The sequence below is a fragment of the Calonectris borealis genome, chromosome 24, assembly GCF_964195595.1.
Source record: "Calonectris borealis chromosome 24, bCalBor7.hap1.2, whole genome shotgun sequence".
NCBI classification, from domain to species: domain Eukaryota; kingdom Metazoa; phylum Chordata; class Aves; order Procellariiformes; family Procellariidae; genus Calonectris; species Calonectris borealis.
This window is the reverse complement of record NC_134335.1, coordinates 8054536-8074772: the sequence shown is the minus strand read 5'-3', so window position 1 is coordinate 8074772 and position 20237 is coordinate 8054536. Positions and strand designations below refer to the sequence as shown.

Genomic DNA, 20237 nt, shown 5'->3' with positions numbered 1-20237 from the left:
CGGCTGGGGGGGGGGGGGCTGGTTTGGACCCCCGGGGGGAGGGGGTGGGGGGCACTGCCTGGGGTTGGGACACCCCCCCCCGTGGGGTGGGGCGAGCCCCCGCCCCTTTATCACGCCCCGCCCTCACGACGCCCCGCCCCTTCACGACGCCCCGCCCTCGCGGAGGCCCCGCCCCCACCTGCGGGGCGGCCCCCCCCCTGGTTCTCCCCCCCCCCCCCGAGGCGCGGCCCCGGCACCTGCTGCGGCGGCGGCTCCGGCCATGGGCGCGCTGCCGCGGGCCGCGCTGGCGCTGGCTGCGCTGCTGGGTGAGCCCCGCGGCACCGGGGGGAGCGGGGGGGCACCGGGGGGAGCCCCGGCGCGCAGCGGGCAGGGCGCTGGGGAACTGCGGGGGCAGCGGGCGGGATGCGCGGGAACCGGGGGGGGCACCGGGCAGGGCGTGGGGTACGGGGCGGGTACCGGGCAGGACACGGGGGTACCGGGGGGGGCATCGGGCAGGACACGGGGGTACCGGAGCGCACCGGGCAGGACCCGGGGAAGTTGAGGGGGGCACCGGGCAGGACCCAGCGGTACCGGGGGGGGTACCGGACAAGGCGCACGGCAACCGGAGCGCAGCGGGCGGGACCCGGGGGTACCGGGCGGGACATGGGGGTACCGGGCAGGACACGGGGCAGCCGGGGGGGCACCGGGCAGGACCCAGGGGTACCGGGAGGGGCACCGGGCAGAACCCAGGGGTACCGGGAGGGGCACTGGGCACGACCTGGGGGTACCGGGGGGGCACCGGGCAGGACACGGGAGTACCGGGGGGGGCACTCAGCAAGGCGCAGGGGAACCGGGACACACCGTGCAGGGCGTGGAGGAGCTGGGGGGTCACCGGGCAGGACCCGGGGGTACCGGGAGGGGCACGGGGCAGGACCCGGGGGTACCGGGGGGGTACGGGGCAGGACACGGGGGTACCCGGGGGGGGCACCCAGCAAGGCGCAGGAGTACCAGGACGCACCGTGCAGGGCGTGGAGGAGCTGGGGGGTCACCGGGCAGGATGCGGGGGTACCGGGGGGGTCACCGGGCAGGGCGCGGAGCAGTCGGGGGGCATCCAGCAAGACGCACGGGAGTCGGGGACCACCGGGCAGGACCCTGGGGAGGTTTAGGGGGACACTGGGCAGAACCCAGGGGTACCGGGGGGGTCACAGCACCCACCGGCCCCTCTCTGTGCCCCAAATCCCTCCACCCCAGCAGGCAGGTGGGTGCTGAGGGGGGCCCAATCCCCCCCCCCCGTCCCTTCTTTGGGGTGCCCTGAGAGGGGAAAATCTGGGTCCACTTTGCTCTCTGGAGCTGCTGGACGGCACCTTCCAGCACCCCCAAACCAAAAGCCACCCTGCGGGGGGGGACGACCCCGGGGACCCCGATGTGTCGGAGCCGATAATTCACCTCCCTGCATGGCGTCGGGCGGAAAAAAAAAAATCAATTTTTTTTCTTTTCCCCATGATAAAAACCTGCCGCTTCCCTTGTTCACCGGTGCTTTAAGGCCACCCCAGCTGGTTTTGGGGTGACGGGTCTCAACCCCTCCCTGTCTATGGGGTTTTCCCCTCCCTCCCCCCCTAATTTCCAACCATATTTGAGTGTTTTTTTTTTTTTCAAACGCCACGGTTGCTCCAAAGGGAAACGTCCCTTGGCGTTCCTGGCGAAGGAGAGGCCTTTGGGGAAAGGAAACGGCCCCAAAAACAATGGCAGCGGCGTTTCCTCCCCGACGGGACGCTGGGTGGGGGTCCCCGCTCCCGGGAGCCGCTGGGTTTTGCTTCTTGAGTTTTATTTTTCCGTGATAAAAGTTAGTTGAAAGGTGTTGGGATGAGGCACGGGGTCGCTTCATCCTTAAATCCCACCAGGATGCTCTTTCGCTGCATCCCGACAGCGTTAATTTGCACGGGGTCGTGATGGTTCCCCCCAAAAAAGTCATGCCCGAGTCCTGGGATGTGATGCTATAGGGACCAAGAGCACAAAAACGCAGCAAAAAGACGCTTTTGAGCCCAAAATGGATGTTTTTCCTTTAAGTTTGCTTTCAAACGTCCCGTCCCCACCCTATGGGATCCATACGGAATCATGATGGGGAAAAGCAAAACGAGGGGGGATGCTTGGAATCCCCAGTCCCCAATCCCAGTCCCCATCCCCAATCCCAGTCCCCAGTCCCAATCCCAATCCCCATCCCCAATCCCCATTCCCAATCCCATCGCCATCCCATCGCCGCCTCCTTCTCCTACATCAGGGGTTAAAGCGCGTTTCTATCTATAGCAAAGTCACGTATTATTGTTAATTATTTTATTTAATTTTTTTTTCCCAAATTTGGCCTCTCCGGAGGATACGGCGCTTTCTGCCCCCCCCCCCGTCTCCGGGGTCGTGAGAAAAGCCGCCGTGGATTTTCCCAACGGACGCCGCTCCACAGCCCGGCATCTCCTATCTGCCCGTTTATAAATAGTCGGAGTTAAGGGAAGAAAAAAAAAAAAAATCCCCCAAAAATAATAATAAAAAAGAAAAAAAAGCCGGGTGGCTGCGTCGCATCGCCGAGATGCTCCTTGACCTTTTTCCGAGGTTTTTAGGGGTTGGTTTTTTCCGGCCAGATTCCCGCTGTGTATTTTAAATCCCAAACTTGGGCTCTTGGGATTTAATTTGGGTCTGGGTTTCACATGACTCCAGTGCCTTAATCCTATCGGGCGGGATCATCAAACCCCAGCCGCCTCCAGCCTTTAATTCCCCATACGGTTAATAGCTTATAGGGTCGGGTGGGGTTTTGGGGGGGGGGATGCTTTTTTGGGGGAGGTTCAGGCTGAACCTTGAGCCGGGAAGCAGCTTTTTTGGGATGAAATGATGCGATTTTAGACAAGGATGGGGTGTTCAATATAGGTGCGGGGTTTAACGTTGAGGTTGCTGTACACGTGCGGGGATTTAAAGGTATTTTTTTTTTCCATAGGGAAAAAAATTGAAAGGTATTTTTCAAAGTAAATTTAAAGGTATTTTTTCCACAGGGAAAAAATTGAAAGGTATTTTTAGCAGTAAATTTAAAGGTGTTTTTTCCATAGGGAAAAAAATTTAAGGGTATTTCAAAAGGTAAAATTAAAGGGTTTTTTTCCATAGGGAAAAAATTTAAAGGGATTTTAAAATGTAGATTTAAAGGTGTTTTTTCCATACGGAAAAAAATTGAAAGGTATTTTTAAAAGTAAATTTAAAGGTATTTTTCCCTATGGGGAAAAAATTTAAGAGTATTTTTAAAGGTAAAACTAAAGATGGTTTTTTCCACGGGGAAAAAAATTAAGGATATTTTTAAAAGTAAATTTAAAGGCATTTTTTCCATAGGGAAAAAATCCCGGCAGATGGGCTGGAGCGGAGGGAAAACACCCGGGCAGGTGCTTAGCTCGGGGCGACTGGATAAAAATCAAGGTTTTTCAGCCCAAATAGCAGCTGGGAGGTCCCGAGGTCCGCCCCCGCCGCCGATATGTGTATGAGCGTCGGGAGCAGCTTAATTTTTTCGATCTGGTTAAAGCATTAGAGGATTTGAAGCGGCGAGGTGGCTAAAGCTGGAGCTGATGCCAAAGGGTTCGGTCCCGTGCCCGCAGCTCAAGCCCCAGCTCTCCCAGCCCTTTTTAGGGTCAAATTTGTCCGAGATGAGGAATTTTGGGTGAATTTTGCAAGAAAAAGGGGATTTTTAGGAAGCGAGCATCCTCCAGATCTGGATCCATCCGCCTCTCCCCGACGTGCTGGGTGATGGGAGGTGATGGAGCCGCGATCTCCTATCCTTTAAGGATGACGGAGCAAAGCTGCAGCTGCAGAACACTAGTCATCATTAGGTTTCAGAGTTAACGCGCTCCAGTGAGGGCACAGGGAGCCAGGTCTGCGGCGGGCGCTGGTGGGTTTGCCGCGGTTGGGACACGTGGGGCTGTTTTCATGCCCAGGGGTGTGACGGGAAACCCCCGGCCGGTGCCGGAGCATCTTTTCTCCCTCCGGAGCCTGGATTTCCCCGGGGACCAACAGCGCCCTTTGGCCCATCACCCTTTTATTGCCCCACAAAAGATACTGATGGAGGAGCCAGGCTGGGAAAAAATGGATTTTCCCGGCTGTTGGGGATGCTCGGGGGTTTAGGAGCTGCCATCTGCATAATTAATGAACTTTATTATTATTATTATTATTATCATCATCATCATAATCATTACTACTATCATCATTATTATAAATAATATCATTATTCTTATAAAATATAATTATACGCATAATTATTATATACTGTATATTACATATTATCTCTTTTATTATAGAAATTACAATCTAATGATTATATATCACATATTTTCTTCTAGATTATCTAAATTTAATACAATTGTATTTATAATGATGGAAGAGCCGGGCTGAAAAAACCTGGATTTTCCCGGCTGTTGGGGATGCTCGGAGGTTGAGGAGCCGTGACGTCATTTAATGATGCCATCTGCATCATTAATGAACTATGTTATTATTATCATTATAATTAGCATCATTATTATTATAATATTATCATTATTGTCCCTATCATCACTGTTATCATCATTATTATTACTATTATCATCATTATTATTACTATTATTATAATTATTAGGATCACTATTACCACTATCACATCCCTACTATTATCACTATTCTTATAAAAATATACTTACATTTATAGTTATTATAGAATGGATATGATCTATTATCTCTTTTATTATAGAAATTACAATATAATTATTAGAGCTCACGTATTTTCTTATATACTACCTAAATTTCATACAATTACCTTCCTCATCACAAAGAATTACACTACAATTACCATTATTTTTCCATACTAGAGCTTTTATTCTACGCCACGTCTCAAGGTAATTAATAATAATAATAATAATAATATCAATTATTTTGCCCACCGTATGACTCGCGGGCAGGCTCCCCGCTGCCGTCCCCATCACCCGGCGGCATTTTTCCCCCCTCGCCCGGACTTAAGGGTTTATGTTCTTAGGCCGGGTGAGCTATTTTTAAGCATCCTCACCAGACCGGGGCCGGTTTTTCACCAGAGAAGGGAAATTTGATTTTTTTTTTTGGGGGTTTTTTTTTTTTTTTTTTTAATTCCTGGGAAGACTTATCGGCCGGAGCAGAGTTTCCTGCCCGGAGCTGGAAGGCTCCGTCCGGAAACCGCGCCGATGCCTTGCCGGGAGGGGGGGGTGAACGGATGCGGAGAGGAGGCTAAAAATACCCCCCCAGCGCCTTGTTTTCCTCTTCCCACCCTGGAAAAATCAGATTAAAACCTCTGAGTTCGTAGGGAAGAGGGCGGCACCGTTGGCGGCTCCCTAAATCCTTCAAAACCAGGGATTTTTTTCCCCAAATCCCAGGTGGCAGCGAGGGATAGCATCATCCTTTTCCCCCCTGCATCCCAATCCGGAGCATCCCTGGGGCGCTGGCAGGACCGGGGCCAGCCGGGGACATGGATCGATGAGCGGGATGCAGGGATGGAGCCGCCGGGATGCGGGTCTCCGGTGGCGTTCCCCCGGGAAAAAAAAAATAACCCGGCATAAACTCGTCCTCGCCTGAGCCGATTAATTTTCTGGCTGAGCCTTAACGGGCAAAGCCGGGGAATAATCTTCCCCCGGGAGCCGAGCATCCTTCTCCGGTCCGTGGTACCTGCCTGTATCCCAACGCCTCCTCCCAGTGGGGTTTGGGGGGATGCTGGGATGCAGGGGACAGCGGGATGGGGTATTTCGGATGGGATGGGATGGGATAGGATGGGATAGGATGGGATAGGATGGGATAGGATGGGATGGCGGGGTGTCAAGGGAGGCCATCCATGAATAATCCCAGTTTAGCCCTGGCAGCAAAAAGGGGAGATGCTGGGATGATGGGGAGGGCGGGTGGGGTGCATATGGGTGTCGTCGTCGTCCCCCCCCCAAAAAAATAAATCCCATGGGGTGGAGGATCTGGTGCAGCATCGTGGTGGGGGTGAGGGGTACCCCAATACTGAGCTAAAGGGGGGTGTCCGGCTGCTGGGGAGAGGCGGCGCTCCCCTGGTGGGGGGGGGAGGATTTTCAGCCGGAGTTTTTCCCATCTTGGGGGGGGGAAACGGGGATGGGAGGGAACCGCATTGTCCTGCATCCTCCGGAGCAGCCAGAAATTCCTTCCTGCGGCGGGGAAGGAGGAGAAACGTCCTCCTGGCCCAACCTCCTGGCGATAACCCGGGATTGTTGGGTTTTCCCTTGGGAACGGGGAGGTTTTCCAACAATCAGTGGGTTTTTATGGAAAAACGGCACCTGGGGTTGAGTCACATCCCGGTTTTTTCCCTCTCCGGCCGTGGGCAGGTGTCTCCTCGGCCATGCTGGAGGTGCACGTGGGGACGGGCTCGGTCTTCTCCGTGGAGGGGCAGCAAGCGGTGCTGCCCGCCTGGTACACCAGCCGCTCCCAGAAGAAGCCCTACGTCACCTGGCTGCTGGATAAGGAAGATGCCGACCCCTTCCAGGTGAGCGGTGGGGAGGGGGCCAAGTGGGAGGGTGGCCATGGTGGGGGGGGTGCTTGTGGTGCCCGTGATGGAGAGGTGCCCATGATGGGGAGGTGCCCATGACGGGGTCAAGCACATGGTGTTCATGATGAGGAGGTGCCCATGATGGGGTGAAGCTCATGGTGTCCATGGTGAGGAGGTGCCCATGATGGGGTGAAGCTCATGGTGTCTGTGATGGGGAGGTGCCCATGATGGGGTGAAGCTCATGGTGTCCATGATGGGGAGGTGCCCATGATGGGGTGAAGCTCATGGTGTCCATGGTGAGGAGGTGCCCATGATGGGGTGAAGCTCATGGTGTCCGTGATGGGGAGGTGCCCATGATGGGGTGAAGCTCATGGTGTCCATGATGGGGAGGTGCCCATGATGGGGTGAAGCTCATGGTGCCCATGATGGGGAGGTGCCCATGATGGGGAGGTGCCCATGATGGGGTGAAGCTCATGGTGTCCATGATGGGGAGGTGCCCATGATGGGGTGAAGCTCATGGCGTCCGTGATGAGGCAGTGCCCATGATGGGGTGAAGCTCATGGCGTCCGTGATGGGGAGGTGCCCATGATGGGGTGAAGCTCATGGTGTCCGTGATGGGGAGGTGCCCATGATGAGGTGGTGGCCATTATGAGGTGAACCTCATGGTGCCCACCATGAGTAGGTGCCCACCACGGGGTGGTGCCCATGATGGGGAGGTGACCATGATGGGGGGATGCTCATGGTGCCCACGATGGGGAGATGCCCACAGTGGGGGGATGCTTGTGGTGCCCACAATAGGGAGGTGCCCATGATGGGGAGGTGCCCATGACAGCGTGAAACTCATGGTGTCCATGATGGAGATGTGCCCATGATGGGGGGAATGCTTATGGTGTCCATAATGGGGCGGTACGCATGATGGGGTGACGCTCATGGTGTCCGTGATGGGGAGGTGCCCACCGTGAGGAGGTGCCCATGATGGGGTAGTGCCCATGATGGGGAGGTGACCATAATGGGGTGAAGCTCACGGTGCCCACCATGGGGAGGTGCCTAACATGGGGTGAAGCTCATGGTGTCCATGATGAGGCGGTGCCCACGATGGGGTGAAGCTCATGGTGTCCATGATGGAGAGGTGCCCATGATGGGGGGAAAGCTCATGGTGTCCATGATGGAGAGGTGCCCATAATGAGGCGGTGACCATGATGGGGTGAACCTCATGGTGCCCACCATGAGTAGGTGCCCACCATGGGGTGGTGCCCATAATGGGGAGGTGACCATGATGGGGGGATGCTCATGGTGCCCACGATGGGGAGATGGCCACAGTGGGGGGATGCTCGTGGTGCCCACGATAGGGAGGTGCCCACCACGGGGTGGTGCCCATGATGGGCGGAACCTCATGGTGCCCACAATGGGGAGATGCCCATGATGGGGGGAAGCTCTGGGTGTCCATGATGGGGAGGTGCCCATGATGAGGCAGTGGCCATGATGGGATGAAGCTCATGGTGCCCACCATGGGGAGGTGCCCACCATGGGGAAGTGCCCATGATGGGGTGAAGCTCATGGTGTCCATGATGAAGTGGTGCCCATGATGGGGTGAAGCTTGTGGTGCCCATGATGCGGAGGTGCCCATGATGGGGAGATGCCCATGATGAGGCAGTGGCCATGATGGGATGAAGCTCATGGTGCCCACCATGGGGAGGTGCCTACCACGGGGAGGTGCCCATGGTGGGGGGGAAGTTCATGGTGATGGTGGTGTGTAAATGCCCACAATGAGGTCATGCCTGTGGTGCCTGCAATGGGGAGGTGCTTGTGGTGCCCACGATGGGGAGGTGCCCACGATGGGGAGATGCCCATGATAGGGAGGTGCTTATGGTGTCCACAATGGGGAGATGCCCGCGGTGGGAGGATGATCGTGGTGCCCATGATCGGGAGGTGCCCATGATCGGGATGTGCCCATGACGGGGAGGTGCTCATTGTGCCTGCAATGGGGAGGTGCCCACAATAGGAAGATGCCCATGGTGCCCACGATGGGGAGATGCCCGCAATGGGGCCATGCCCACGGTGCCTGCAATAGGGAGGTGCTTGTGGTGGCCGCGATGGGGAGATAACCAAGATGGGGAGATGCCCTTGGTAGGAGGATGCTTATGGTGCCCATGATGGGGAGATGCCCACAGTGGAGGGACGATTGTGGTGCCCATAATGTGGAGGTGCCCACAATGGGGGGGGGAGCTCATGATGATGGGTAGATGCCCACAATGGCATTTCCATGGTGCCTGTAATGGGGAGGTGCCCATGGTGCCCGCAATGGGGAGATGCCCATGATGGGGAGATGCCCATGATAGGGGGATGCTCATGGTGCCCACGATGGGGAGGTGCCCATGATGGGGAGGTGCTCGTGGTGCCAACGCTGTGAAGGTGCTCACGATACCCATGATGCAGGGTTGCCCACGATGGGGGGATGCTCGTGGTGCCCACAATGGGGAGGTGCCCACGATGGGAAGGTGCCCATGGTGCCCATGATGGGGAGATGCCCATGATGGGGAGATGCCCATGATAGGCGGATACTCATGGTGCCCACGATGGGGAGGTGCCCATAATGGGGAGGTGCTCATGGTACCCATGATGCAGGGATGCCCACGATGGGGGGATGCTCATGGTGCCCACAATGGGGAGGTGCCCATGATGGGGAGGTGCCCATGGTGCCCATGATGGGGAGATACCCATGATGGGGAGATGCTCATGATAGGGGGATGCTCATGGTGCCCACGATGGGGAGGTGCCCCTAATGGGGAGGTGCTCATGGTACCCATGATGCAGGGATGCCCACGATGAGGGGATGCTCCTGGTGCCCACAATGGGGAGTGCCCATGATGGGGAGGTGCCCGTGGTGCCCATGATGGGGAGATGCCCATGATAGGGGGATGCTCATGGTGCCCACGATGAGGAGGTGCCCCTAATGGGGAGGTGCTCATGGTACCCATGATGCAGGGATGCCCACGATGAGGGGATGCTCCTGGTGCCCACGATGGGGAGTGCCCATGATGGGGAGGTGCCCATGGTGCCCATGATGGGGAGATACCCATGATGGGGAGATGCCCATGATAGGGGGATGCTCATGGTGCCCACGATGGGGAGGTGCCCCTAATGGGGAGGAGCTCATGGTACCCATGATGCAGGGATGCCCACGATGGGGGGATGCTCGTGGTGCCCACAATGGGGAGGTGCCCATGATGGGGAGGTGCTCGTGGTGCCAACGCTGGGAAGGTGCTCATGGTACCCATGATGCAGGGATGCCCACAATGGGGGGATGCTCGTGGTGCCCACGATGGGGAGGTGCCCATGATGGGGAGGTGCTCGTGGTGCCAACGCTGGGAAGGTGCTCATGGTACCCATGATGCAGGGATGCCCACAATGGGGGGATGCTCATGGTGCCCACGATGGGGAGTGCCCATGATGGGGAGGTGCCCATGGTGCCCATGATGGGGAGATACCCATGATGGGGAGATGCCCATGATAGGGGGATGCTCATGGTGCCCACGATGGGGAGGTGCCCCTAATGGGGAGGTGCTCATGGTACCCATGATGCAGGGATGCCCACGATGAGGGGATGCTCATGGTGCCCATGATGGGGAGGTGCCCACGATGGGAAGGTGCCCATGGTGCCCATGATGGGGAGATGCCCATGATAGGGGGATGCTCATGGTGCCCACGATGGGGAGGTGCCCATGATGGGGAGGTGCCCATGGTGCCCATGATGGGGAGATACCCATGATGGGGAGGTGCCCACGATGGGAAGATGCTCATGATGGGGCAGTTGCTCATGTCACCCACGACAGGGAGGTACCTGTGGTGCCCACGGTGGGGAGATGCCCATGATGGGGGGATGCTCATGGCACCCACGATGGGGAGATGCCCACAGTTCCCATGCTGCCCTGCTCAGGGCAGGTGAGGATGGAGGGGGCTCATGCAGCAACCGCTGCTCCCCAAAATTTGGAATTGGGGGGGGGGGGGGAGGGAGGTTCCTTTCCTCGGAGGCGACCGAGCGGGCATTTTCTCCCATGCAGATCTTAACCTACCTGGACGGGGTGGTGAAGGTGGAGGAGACGGAGCTGAAGCCCCGCGTGGGGTTCCTGTACCCCGTCCTCACCCACAACATCTCGGTGCTCATCAACGCCACGCGGGAGCGCGACTCGGGCCAGTACATGTGCACCGTCAACGTGGTGGACGACGTCACCAGCACGGGCAAGAACGTCGGCGTCATCAACCTCACCGTCCTGGGTAAGGCTCCGCCACTCACCCCGGCTCCCTTCGACCACCCCCATGGTGTCCCTCGGGATTAACGTCGGTGCCCGCAGTGCCGCCGGCCGCCCCCGCCTGCCAGCTGCACGGCAACGCCGTCGTGGGAGCCAACGTGACGTTGAGCTGCTCCTCCAAGAAGGGGAAGCCCTCGCCCGCGTACCAGTGGCAGCGCACGGCCCCCACCCTGCAGGTCTTCTTCCCCCCCGCCCAGGGTAAGGTGGCACCGGGGAAATTGGGGGACCAGGGGAATGGGATGGGGGGGGCTGGAAAATCCCGGGAAGCTTCAGCTGGGGGATGCTTTCGGCTTCGGCTCCTTAACTCTGCCCGCTCGCTGCACGAGGAGGTGGGAGGTTTGTGGGGGGGGGGGGTGACCATGGGGCAGCACCCGAATTTCTCACCCGCAGACCGGGTGAGGGGCACCCTCAAGCTGACCAACCTCTCCCTGGACATGTCGGGCGTCTACGTCTGCGTGGCCGAAAACCGAGCGGGTTCGGCCGAGTGCAGCGTCGTCCTGGAGGTGCACTCAAGTGAGTACGTGTCCGCAGGGCCGGGGAGGGGGGGGGACACGGTCCCCGCGAGGTCCCCGTGGGAATAAGGGGGGAGGCGAACTGCCCCCCGCCGCCTCTCTGTCTCTCTCCGGCAGCTAGCACCAAAGCCGTCATCGCCGGCGCCGTGCTGGGCTCCCTGGGCGCCCTCGCCACCGTCATCTTCTTCGCCCGGCGGGTCGTCGGCTACCGGAGGAAGAAACGTGATGGCCAGGAGGAGGCAGCCAATGAGATCAAGTGAGGTGCCCCTCCCGTGGAGGAGGTTCAAATCATCATCGCTAGGTTTCAGGGTTAACGGGGGAGGAGGAGGTTTCCATCTCTGGCCAGTCATCACTAGGTTTCAGAGATAACAGCGGGGGGAGGAGGTTTCCATCTCTGGCCAGTCATCATTGGGTTTCGGAGTTAACAGGAGCAGAGGAGGAGATTTCCATCTCTGGCCAGCTATCATTAGGTTTCAGAGTTAACAAGGGCATTTTCCACCTCTGTTTCCCCCCCTTTCCCTCTTGCCCGCCTGTTTTGGGGTCCGGGAGCTCTGCACAACCGTGGGGGCCCCGTTGCTTTGGAGGGGGGGATGCCGGGGAGGGGAATAGCGGGATTTCCCGATGCCGATCTCTCCGACGCTGTCCCCTCTCGGCAGGGAAGACGCCGTGGCCCCCAAAACCCCCTCGTGGGCGAGGAGCCCAGCTTCGGACACCCTCTCCAAAACCAGCACCTTGTCCTCCATCGCCGGCACCCGGGAGAAACCCTACGGGACCAGACCCCCCTCCGACACCGCCTCCATCCTCACCGCCACCGGCAGCTACCGGGGACCCCCCCCCCGGGGAGGGGGACGCACCCCCAATCTCTCCCCCCCCGCCGTTAACGGGGCCCCCCGGCGCCGCCAGGATCCAGCCGCGCCCCCGGCATCGTTGCCCCCCTCCAGCTTGGCACGGGCGGGCGCCGTGCCCGTCATGGTGCCGGCGCAGAGCCGAGCCGGCTCCTTGGTGTGAGCTCCCCCCCCCCAAAAAAGAGGGGTGCCCGTATCCAGCACTCCCCTCTCCCCCATTTTTCTGGGGTGTTTTTTTCCCTTTTTGAGGTTTTTTCTCTTTCTTTTTAAAAGACGCCTCGAGCAGCTGGACTCGTCGTGGGGTTGTTTAATGGGTGCGAGAGGCTCCCCGGGTTTGGGGGGGGGGCTCCCTGGGTTTGGGGGGGGGGGGGCCGAGTCTCCCTGTAAATATAACACCCCAAAATAACCCCGGCCCCGCCCAGAAGTGGGGTCCTATATATATATATATATGTAACTCAGTTGAAATGGGGGATTTTTCGTAAAAGAGCATTAAAAGCCGGGGGGCGACTGGGGGGGGCGGGGCCGGGGGGGGGGACGCACTTTTTTTAGGGGTTTTCTGATTAAAAGCTGGCCGCGCTGTCCGGCGCCGTGGGTTCGGGTGAGTTTGTGGGGATTTGGGGGAGGGGGTTGTGGGTCCCACGTCCCTCCGGGTGATGTCATAGCGGCTACGTGATGTCATAGCGGCTGGGTGATGTCACATCGCACCGGCCAGGGTCCTCAGCGTGGCATCAGGGCATGCGTGTGTTGTCACACACCCGAGACCCATCGGTTGTCCATCACCGTGATGTCACACCCTGCCACGTCCTGAGTCAGGCGGTATGATGTCACAATGAGTGTGTGGCGTCACAGTGTCCGACTCGTGCCTCTGTGACATCACGCTGGGTGTCACATGTCCGTCAGTGATGTCATGTGCGTCTGCGTGATGTCACACTTGCCATCTCACAGCCAGCAGTGATATGACACATGCCTGTGTGACGTGACACCCGTGATCCCGTCTAGCAGTGACGTCACACACACCCGTATGATGTCACACCACCCAACTCATGGCTGCAGAGCATCACACGAGCTCCCTCCCACCCACGAGCGCCGTGACGCCATGCCACGCACGCTTGCGTGATGTCATGCCAGCCATCGCACGCCCTGCAGTGATGTCACCCACGCCTGTACGGTCACACCAGCCATCGCGCACCTGCCAGTGACATCACACATGCGTGTGTGACATCACTGCTGGGCATCACTCACCCTGTGACCGTCCCACCTCCGCACCGCTGTGACCTCACCGCTCCGCCGGGTGACATCGAAAGGCGCCAAGGACAGGCCGGGCCTCTGGCAGGGACGTTTATTGGGGCGCGGGGGGGCCGGGGCGGGGGGGGGCAGCCGGGGGCGGGGGCAGGGCCCGGCTGCGGGGGGACCCCGGGGGGCGCATGCGGGGGGCGGCGGGGCGAAGCGGGGGCTCCTGGGCCTCGGCGGTCGGCGGGGGCTCGGCGGCGAGGGGGGTCCGGCGAGCGCCTGGCGGCCCCTGCAAGCAAGGGGAGAGCGGTCAGCCCTGGGCCTGCGCCTGCCTGCGCCCTGCCTGCGCCCCGCTGCTGCATCCTGCTGCTGCAACCTGCGCCCTGCCTGCACCCTGCCTGCGCCCCGCTCCTGCATCCTGCTGCTGCAACCTGCGCCCTGCCTGCACCCTGCCTGCGCCCCGCTCCTGCATCCTGCTGCTGCAACCTGCGCCCTGCCTGCACCCTGCCTGCGCCCCGCTCCTGCATCCTGCTGCTACAACCTGCGCCCTGCCTGCACCCTGCCTGCGCCCCGCTCCTGCATCCTGCTGCTGCAACCTGCGCCCTGCCTGCGCCCCGCTCCTGCATCCTGCTGCTGCAACCTGCGCCCTGCCTGCAGCCTGCCTGTGCCCTGCTCCTGCTGCTGCAACCTGCACCCTGCTCCTGCACCCTGCCTGCACCCTGCTCCTGCGCCCTGCCTGCGCCCCGCTGCTGCATCCTGCTGCTGCAACCTGCGCCCTGCCTGCACTTTGCTCTTGCACTCTGCCTGCACCCTGCTCCTGCATCCTGCTGCTGCAACTGCACCCTGCCTGCACCCTGCCTGCATGCTGCTGCTGCAACCTGCACCCTGCCTGCACTTTGCTCCTGCACTCTGCCTGCACCCTGCTCCTGCATCCTGCTGCTGCACTCTGCCCACACCCTGCCTGCACCCTGCCCACACCCTGTCCATGCCCTGCTCCTGCACCCTCCTGCTGCATCCTGCACCCTCTCCATGCCCCATCCCCTCCCTGTCAGCACCCCTGCCTACACCCTGCCCGCACCCTGCCCCTGCCCTCTTTGCACCCTGCCCACGCCCTGCTCCTGCAGCTTGCGCCCTCTCCATGCCCTCCCCCTCCCCTGCCCTGCCCACACCCTGCCCGCACCCTGCCCATGCCCTACTTGCAGCCCGCCCACAACCTGCCTGCACCTTGCCTGTGCCCTGCTCCTGCACCCTTGTCCTGCCTGCAACCTGCCCTCACCCAGGAAGGGGGGGGACACCCAGCCTGGCCCCCCGGGGCAGAGGACCCCAGTGGGGTGTACAGGGGTGAACCCAGCTCACCTGGGGCTGGAGCCCATACCCAGGGTGCAAGCCTGCTCAGCCCACCTAACGAGGCAGCCCTAACGAGCTTCGCAGCAACTGCAATTGGCAGCTGCTTCCCCATTGCATCCCCACGGCACCCTCACTGAATCCCCACTGCGTCCCAATTGCATCCCCACTGCAACGCCACTGTATCCCCACTGAATCCCTGCTGCAGACCTGTTGCATCCCCACTGCGTCTCCATTGCATCCCCAGTGCACCCTCACTGCATTCCCACTATGTCCCCACTGCATCCCTATTGCATCCTCACTTCATCCTCAGTTCATCCCCACTGCATCTTCACTGAATCCCCGTTGCATCCCCACTGCATTCCCACTGCATCCTTAATGAATCCCCATTGCATCCTCACTTCATCCTCGGTTCATCCCCACTACATCTTCACTGAATCCCTGTTGCATCCCCACTGCATCCTCACTGTATCCCCACTGCATCCTCAGTTCATCCCCATTGCATCCCCACTGCATCCTCAGTTCATCCCCGTTGCATCCCCACTGCATTCCCACTGCATCCTCACTGAATCCCCATTGCATCCCCAGTTCATCCCCGTTGCAACCCCACTGCATTCCCACTGCATCCTCAGTTCATCCCCGTTGCATCCCCACTGCATTCCCACTGCATCCTCACTGAATCCCCATTGCATCCTCAGTTCCTCCCCATTGCATCCCCACTGCATCCTCAGTTCATCCCCATTGCATCCCCACTGTATCCCCACTGCATCCTCAGTTCATCCCTCTTGCATCCCCACTGCATCCTCACTGAATCCCCATTGCATCCCCACTGCATCCTCAGTTCATCCCCCTTGCATCCCCACTGCATCCTCACTGAATCCCTGTTGCATCCCCACTGCATCCTCACTGAATCCCCATTGCATCCTCACTTCATCCTCAGTTCATCCCCGCTGCATCCCCATCGCACCCTCAGTTCATCCCCCTTGCATTCCCACTGAATCCCCGCTGCGTCCTCACTGCATCCCTATTGCACCCCCATCATATCCCCCCCCTGCATCCCCACCACATCCCCGCTGCATCCCAGCTGCATCCCAGTTGCATCCCCACCAGCCCAGCCGCACACACGTGGCCGGCAGCGAGACCTCCCCGCCGCTAACCCCAAACCAACCTCCCCGTAGCCGCGGCCGTTCCCCGCTCACCGTGCCGGCACGGCACGGCGCGGGGCACGGCACAACCACCTCCCGGTGGCGATGCCACGCGGCCTCGGCACCGTGGGCGCTTTTTAAATTTACCTTTTCCTGCCAGGAGACTGTGACACAGGCTTTTAAAAATAGCATGTGCTGAGGCGAGGCGTTCGGGGTGGTGTTGCTAAGGGAGAAATTCGATTCAAATCTAGGGCTTCGCCTTCCCATGCTAACTACTACGGCGCGCTCCCAAAATTAGGGCAGGCAGGGGCTGCCTGCCTGCTGCCTGCCCGCGTGCTTTCTCCTGGGAAGAAAAAAAATCCCTTCTCCAACCCGAATCGGCGCGGGGAAGGATGCTCGGAGCAGCGTCCTCGTAAAAACGACCCGATTTTGGCAGGGGGAAGGGCGGTTAAGGGAGTTTTTTTTTGGGGGGGGGGGGGGGGTACCTAGTCGCCGTTGCGGAGGTCGCCGCCGCGGGTGCTGTTGGCGCACTCGGCGTCCTTGGTTTTCCGATCGATCTCCCCCCCTTTGATCTTCTTGCGGGTCATATGGCCGCGGAAACTAGCCTGGATCTTGGCGGCCGCCGCGTTGGCGTCGGGATCGTCCAAGGGGATGTCCAGGATGTCCTCGTCCAGCTTCGTGCAGGCTCCCTCCTGTCGGCGGCAACCAGAGGGTTACGGCCGACGGCACCCCAAAACGGGCATCCCCGTGCCAATTTAATCCGTTAAATAAGGTCCTAAATTAGGCCCCGTGTTAAAAATGAGGGTCCTGTGCTAAAAATGAGGGTCCTTCGCTAAAAATGAGGGTCCTTTGCTAAAAATGCAGGTTCTTTGCTAAAAATTAGGGTTCTTTTTGCTAAAAATCAGGGTCCCTCGCAGGTGTCCCGGGGGATTTGCAACCGAAGGCGCAGCGGGGGGAGATGCTTCACCCCCTGCTCGTCCCTAAATCCCCACCCCGGACCACCCGGCTGCAAGAAGCCAGCCAGCCCCCACTGGGGCCAGATCCTGCTTCCCCGAGGGTTGTGATAGAGGGAGAGGAGCACCCATGGGAGCAGAGGGTGGGTTTTGGGGGGCGGGGGGGATTTTTGGCACAGGAGGGGGGTCATGTTGCGCAAGCCGAGCTGGCCGTGCCTCAGTTTCCCCTTCCCTCGCAGCCTGTTGCATCCTCCTGCATCCCTGCTCAGGGCTTTGGCCAAAAACACCGGGAAATTTGGGAAGGGAGTGATGTCGGAGGCGGAGGGGGGGAGCCCCCCCCCCCAAGATAAATCACTCCCCTCCTGCCGCATCCCACCGGAGCGGTTGGAGCCGGCGCCGAGGTCTAGGTGGGAAAAACCCACGGGAAAACCAAAGGAGATGGGAGCGAGCCGGCGTTGGATGCTGCGGTGTCGGCAGCGGTGCAGATGCATCCTTTGCATCGCCCCGGCAGCGCTTGAAATGAGGTTTTTTTTTGGGGGGGGGTTATTTGGAAGCTGCAGATTTTGGGGGGGAGGGGATGCTTTTCCCCTCGGAGCGTGCCACGGCTCCGCAAAGTTGCTCGGGTTGTTTTTCCCGTCGCGAAAGGTGAAGGGAGCGAAAGAGCGGCAGCGGCTTAAGTGACAGGTCCGAGGTGGAAATGATATGTCCAGGGTGGAAATGTTATAGCCAGGGCTGGAAATCCTATAGCCAGGGGAGAAATCCTATATCTGGGGGGAGGAAATCCTATAGCCAGGAGAGAAATCCTATATTCAGGGGAGAAATCCTATATATGGGGGAGGAAATCCTATATCCAGCGGAGGAAACATATATCCCGGGGAGAAATCCTATTCTCAGGGGGAAGAAATCTTATATCTAGGAAAGAAATCCTATATTCAGGGGAGAAATCCTATATACAGGTGGGGAAAACCTATATATAGGGGAGAAATCCTATATTCAGGGGAGAAAACCTATATACCGGGGGGGTCATATCTTATATCCAGAGGAGAAATCCTATATCCATGGGAGAAATCCTATATTCAGGGGAGAAATCCTATATCCAGGGGGTGAAAACCTATTTCCAGGGGAGAAATCCTTTATCCGGGGGGAGAAATCCTATATGCAGGGGGTGAAAACCTGTATCCGGGGGAGAAATCCTATATCCAGGGGGGGAAACTACATCCAGGGGGAGAAATCCTATATGCAGGGGAGAAATCCTATATTCAGAGGGAGAAATCCTACATATGGGGGGGAAAATCCTATATCCAGGAGAGAAATCCTATATCCAGGGGGGAGAAATCCTATATCCAGGGTGGGCTTTGCCTCTCTGGATGTGCCCAGGAGGGGGTTTCTCTCCGTGCTGCCGGATGAGCAGAAGGGAAAAAAGGGAAAAAGGGGGGGAAAAGGGGGGAAAAAAGGAGGGGAAAGGGAGAAAATGGGGAAAAAGGATGTGGTTTTCTGCCGGATCAGCTCCCCGAGCCGGCTGGCAGCCGGGCGGCGAGGGGTGCTCACCCTCGGGTGAGGATGGAGGGGTGCAGCCCCCTGCTCGCCCCAGTTTATCCCTTTATCCATAAGTAACTCCCGATCCCGCCCGGAGAGTTATTTGGGGGGCGGGGGGGAAGCAGAACCCCCTGTCTGGCCGCTGGATTTGGGGACGGGGGGGACTTTCCTGACCGGGATGCTGGCCGTGGTGCCGGGTGGCTACCGGTCCCGGTGGGACGGATCCTGAACTGGTGCGAAATGGGAGGAAGGGGGTTTTGGGGGGGGGGGAGGCTATGGGCCTGGGGGTTTGCAGCAGCGCTGAGTCGGGGCGGGGGGGGAACGCGGAGTTGTTTGAGCTCTTGGGTGCAGCACCCATCGCAGCATCACCCCCCCCCCCGCAAATACCTCCCCCCACCCCAAATCCCCCTCCGCCGCCCCCGTACCCCGCTCCGGGGTGAGGAGGGAGCGGGTGGGGGGGGGGGCCAATAATAATAATAATAAATTAAATACAGAAAAGCGCAATGCTGGGGGGGAAAAACGGGGGGGACCTACGTTGCAGCAGTCCATGGCGGAGGACGGGTGGGTGGCCAGCGATGGGCGAGGGGCTCCGGCAGGGTCTCGCTTCCCCGGCGGCTCTCCCGGCGCAGGTGGCAAGTTGAGCGGAGCCGCTTGCCTACGTAATGCGCTTTCCTCCGGGCGAGCCTATCAGCCCTACACCCCTGCCAGGCTTTTAGAAGGGGTTGGGGGGGGGTGGGGGGTGTTTCTTTTTTTTTTTTTTTTGCCTTTTTTTTTTTTTTTACCCTCCTCCAATTTTATTTCGCAGCCTCCAACTCCCTCCTAACGCTTAAAGGAGCCGGCAGCTCGCGGCGGAGTTTCGTGTAATAATAAAATGACACGCGGAGGATGCGAGCAAATATTTAACGGCGCTTTCGGGTCTTGCCCTCGGCGTGGAAGGTTTAAGAGGGCCGTGCCGAAATTTTCAGCTATTTTTTTTGGGGGGGGGGGACAGGGAGGGGGACGAAGCCGTGGCAATTGGGGGTGATGGGTTATTTTTGGGGGGGTGCTTGGCCCGCAGCGATGCTGGAGGGGGGTTTTGCCTCTCCCCGGGTTTGTTTGCACGGGGGGGCAAAACCTTCACGACCTACTTAGGGCTTGGTCCCGAAGGAGGGTGAGGATGAGGATGGCGAGGATGAGGATGGCGAGGATGAGGACGGCGAGGATGAGGACGGCGAGGATGAGGATGGCGAGGAAGGGTGGGGATGCAGGGACACCATGTCCCACCGAGCATCCGCCGAAGCCCAGGGGCGATGTGCCCAAACGCAGGCTCCACACGGAGGAGGGGGCTCTGCTTTTGGGGTTTGGGGGTCCCTTCCCTGCTCGCAGGAGCATCAGATCCCCCAAATTTGGGGTGTTTTCCAGCCAGACCTGCAAACTCAGCCATTTTTCCAGCCCTCAGTGCTATCTGCAGACACCGCTTTCACCCTCGGACCATGCCAAGGTGCCAGGGCTGGCGGGGCGAGACGGGGGGACCCCAGGAAAGAGGGGGAACCCCCAGGGTGATGCAGGGGGCTGCAGCCCGCAGCCCCCCGCATCGCCCGCCTCGCTCGCCTCTAATCCGGGTTTGGGAGTTGCTAAGCAACCACATAAGTCGCCCGTGGGCTCCGCACACCGATGCCGGCTCCGGCCGGCCCCCAAAATGCGGCGTGGCCCCCGCAGCCGGGCACCGGCACCCCCCGGCCTGCCGGCACAGTCGGGCCTCACCGGCTCTCCCCGACCGGGCTTGCTCACGGGGCTGCGTCCTGCTCAGGGGTCGGGTGGCACCGACCTTCCTCTTTGCCATCACCGGCATCATCCTCACCGTCACCATTAGCACCCCTGTCCCAC

The 20237-nt window shown here is 59.4% G+C and overlaps 2 protein-coding genes across 2 annotated transcripts; one reads left to right on the top strand and one right to left on the bottom strand.

Annotated features, from left to right (window-relative positions):
* Positions 1-233: 233 nt before the first annotated feature.
* Positions 234-12458, top strand: ESAM (endothelial cell adhesion molecule). The gene is made up of 7 exons (XM_075173119.1): positions 234-305; positions 6336-6493; positions 10558-10771; positions 10849-11004; positions 11197-11319; positions 11436-11574; positions 11975-12458. Exons 1-7 carry the CDS (start codon positions 260-262, stop codon positions 12324-12326), a joined length of 1188 nt encoding a protein of 395 aa, XP_075029220.1. The 5' UTR covers positions 234-259; the 3' UTR covers positions 12327-12458.
* On the bottom strand, positions 12452-19339 carry NRGN (neurogranin). The gene is made up of 3 exons (XM_075173121.1): positions 18906-19339; positions 16368-16574; positions 12452-13682 (listed from the first exon to the last, which is right to left on the bottom strand). The coding sequence occupies exons 1-2, from the start codon at positions 18918-18920 to the stop codon at positions 16368-16370; spliced, it is 222 nt and encodes a 73-aa protein (XP_075029222.1). The 5' UTR covers positions 18921-19339; the 3' UTR covers positions 12452-13682.
* Positions 19340-20237: the final 898 nt, after the last annotated feature.

Excerpts from the sequence above, each read along its gene's own strand:
- ESAM (XM_075173119.1), top strand. The coding sequence starts at position 260 with ATGGGCGCGCTGCCGCGGGCCGCGCTGGCGCTGGCTGCGCTGCTGG. Across the intron at positions 306-6,335 it reads GGCGCTGGCTGCGCTGCTGG|GTGTCTCCTCGGCCATGCTG; the intron begins GTGAGCCCCGCG and ends GGCCGTGGGCAG. Across the intron at positions 6,494-10,557 it reads AAGATGCCGACCCCTTCCAG|ATCTTAACCTACCTGGACGG; the intron begins GTGAGCGGTGGG and ends TCTCCCATGCAG.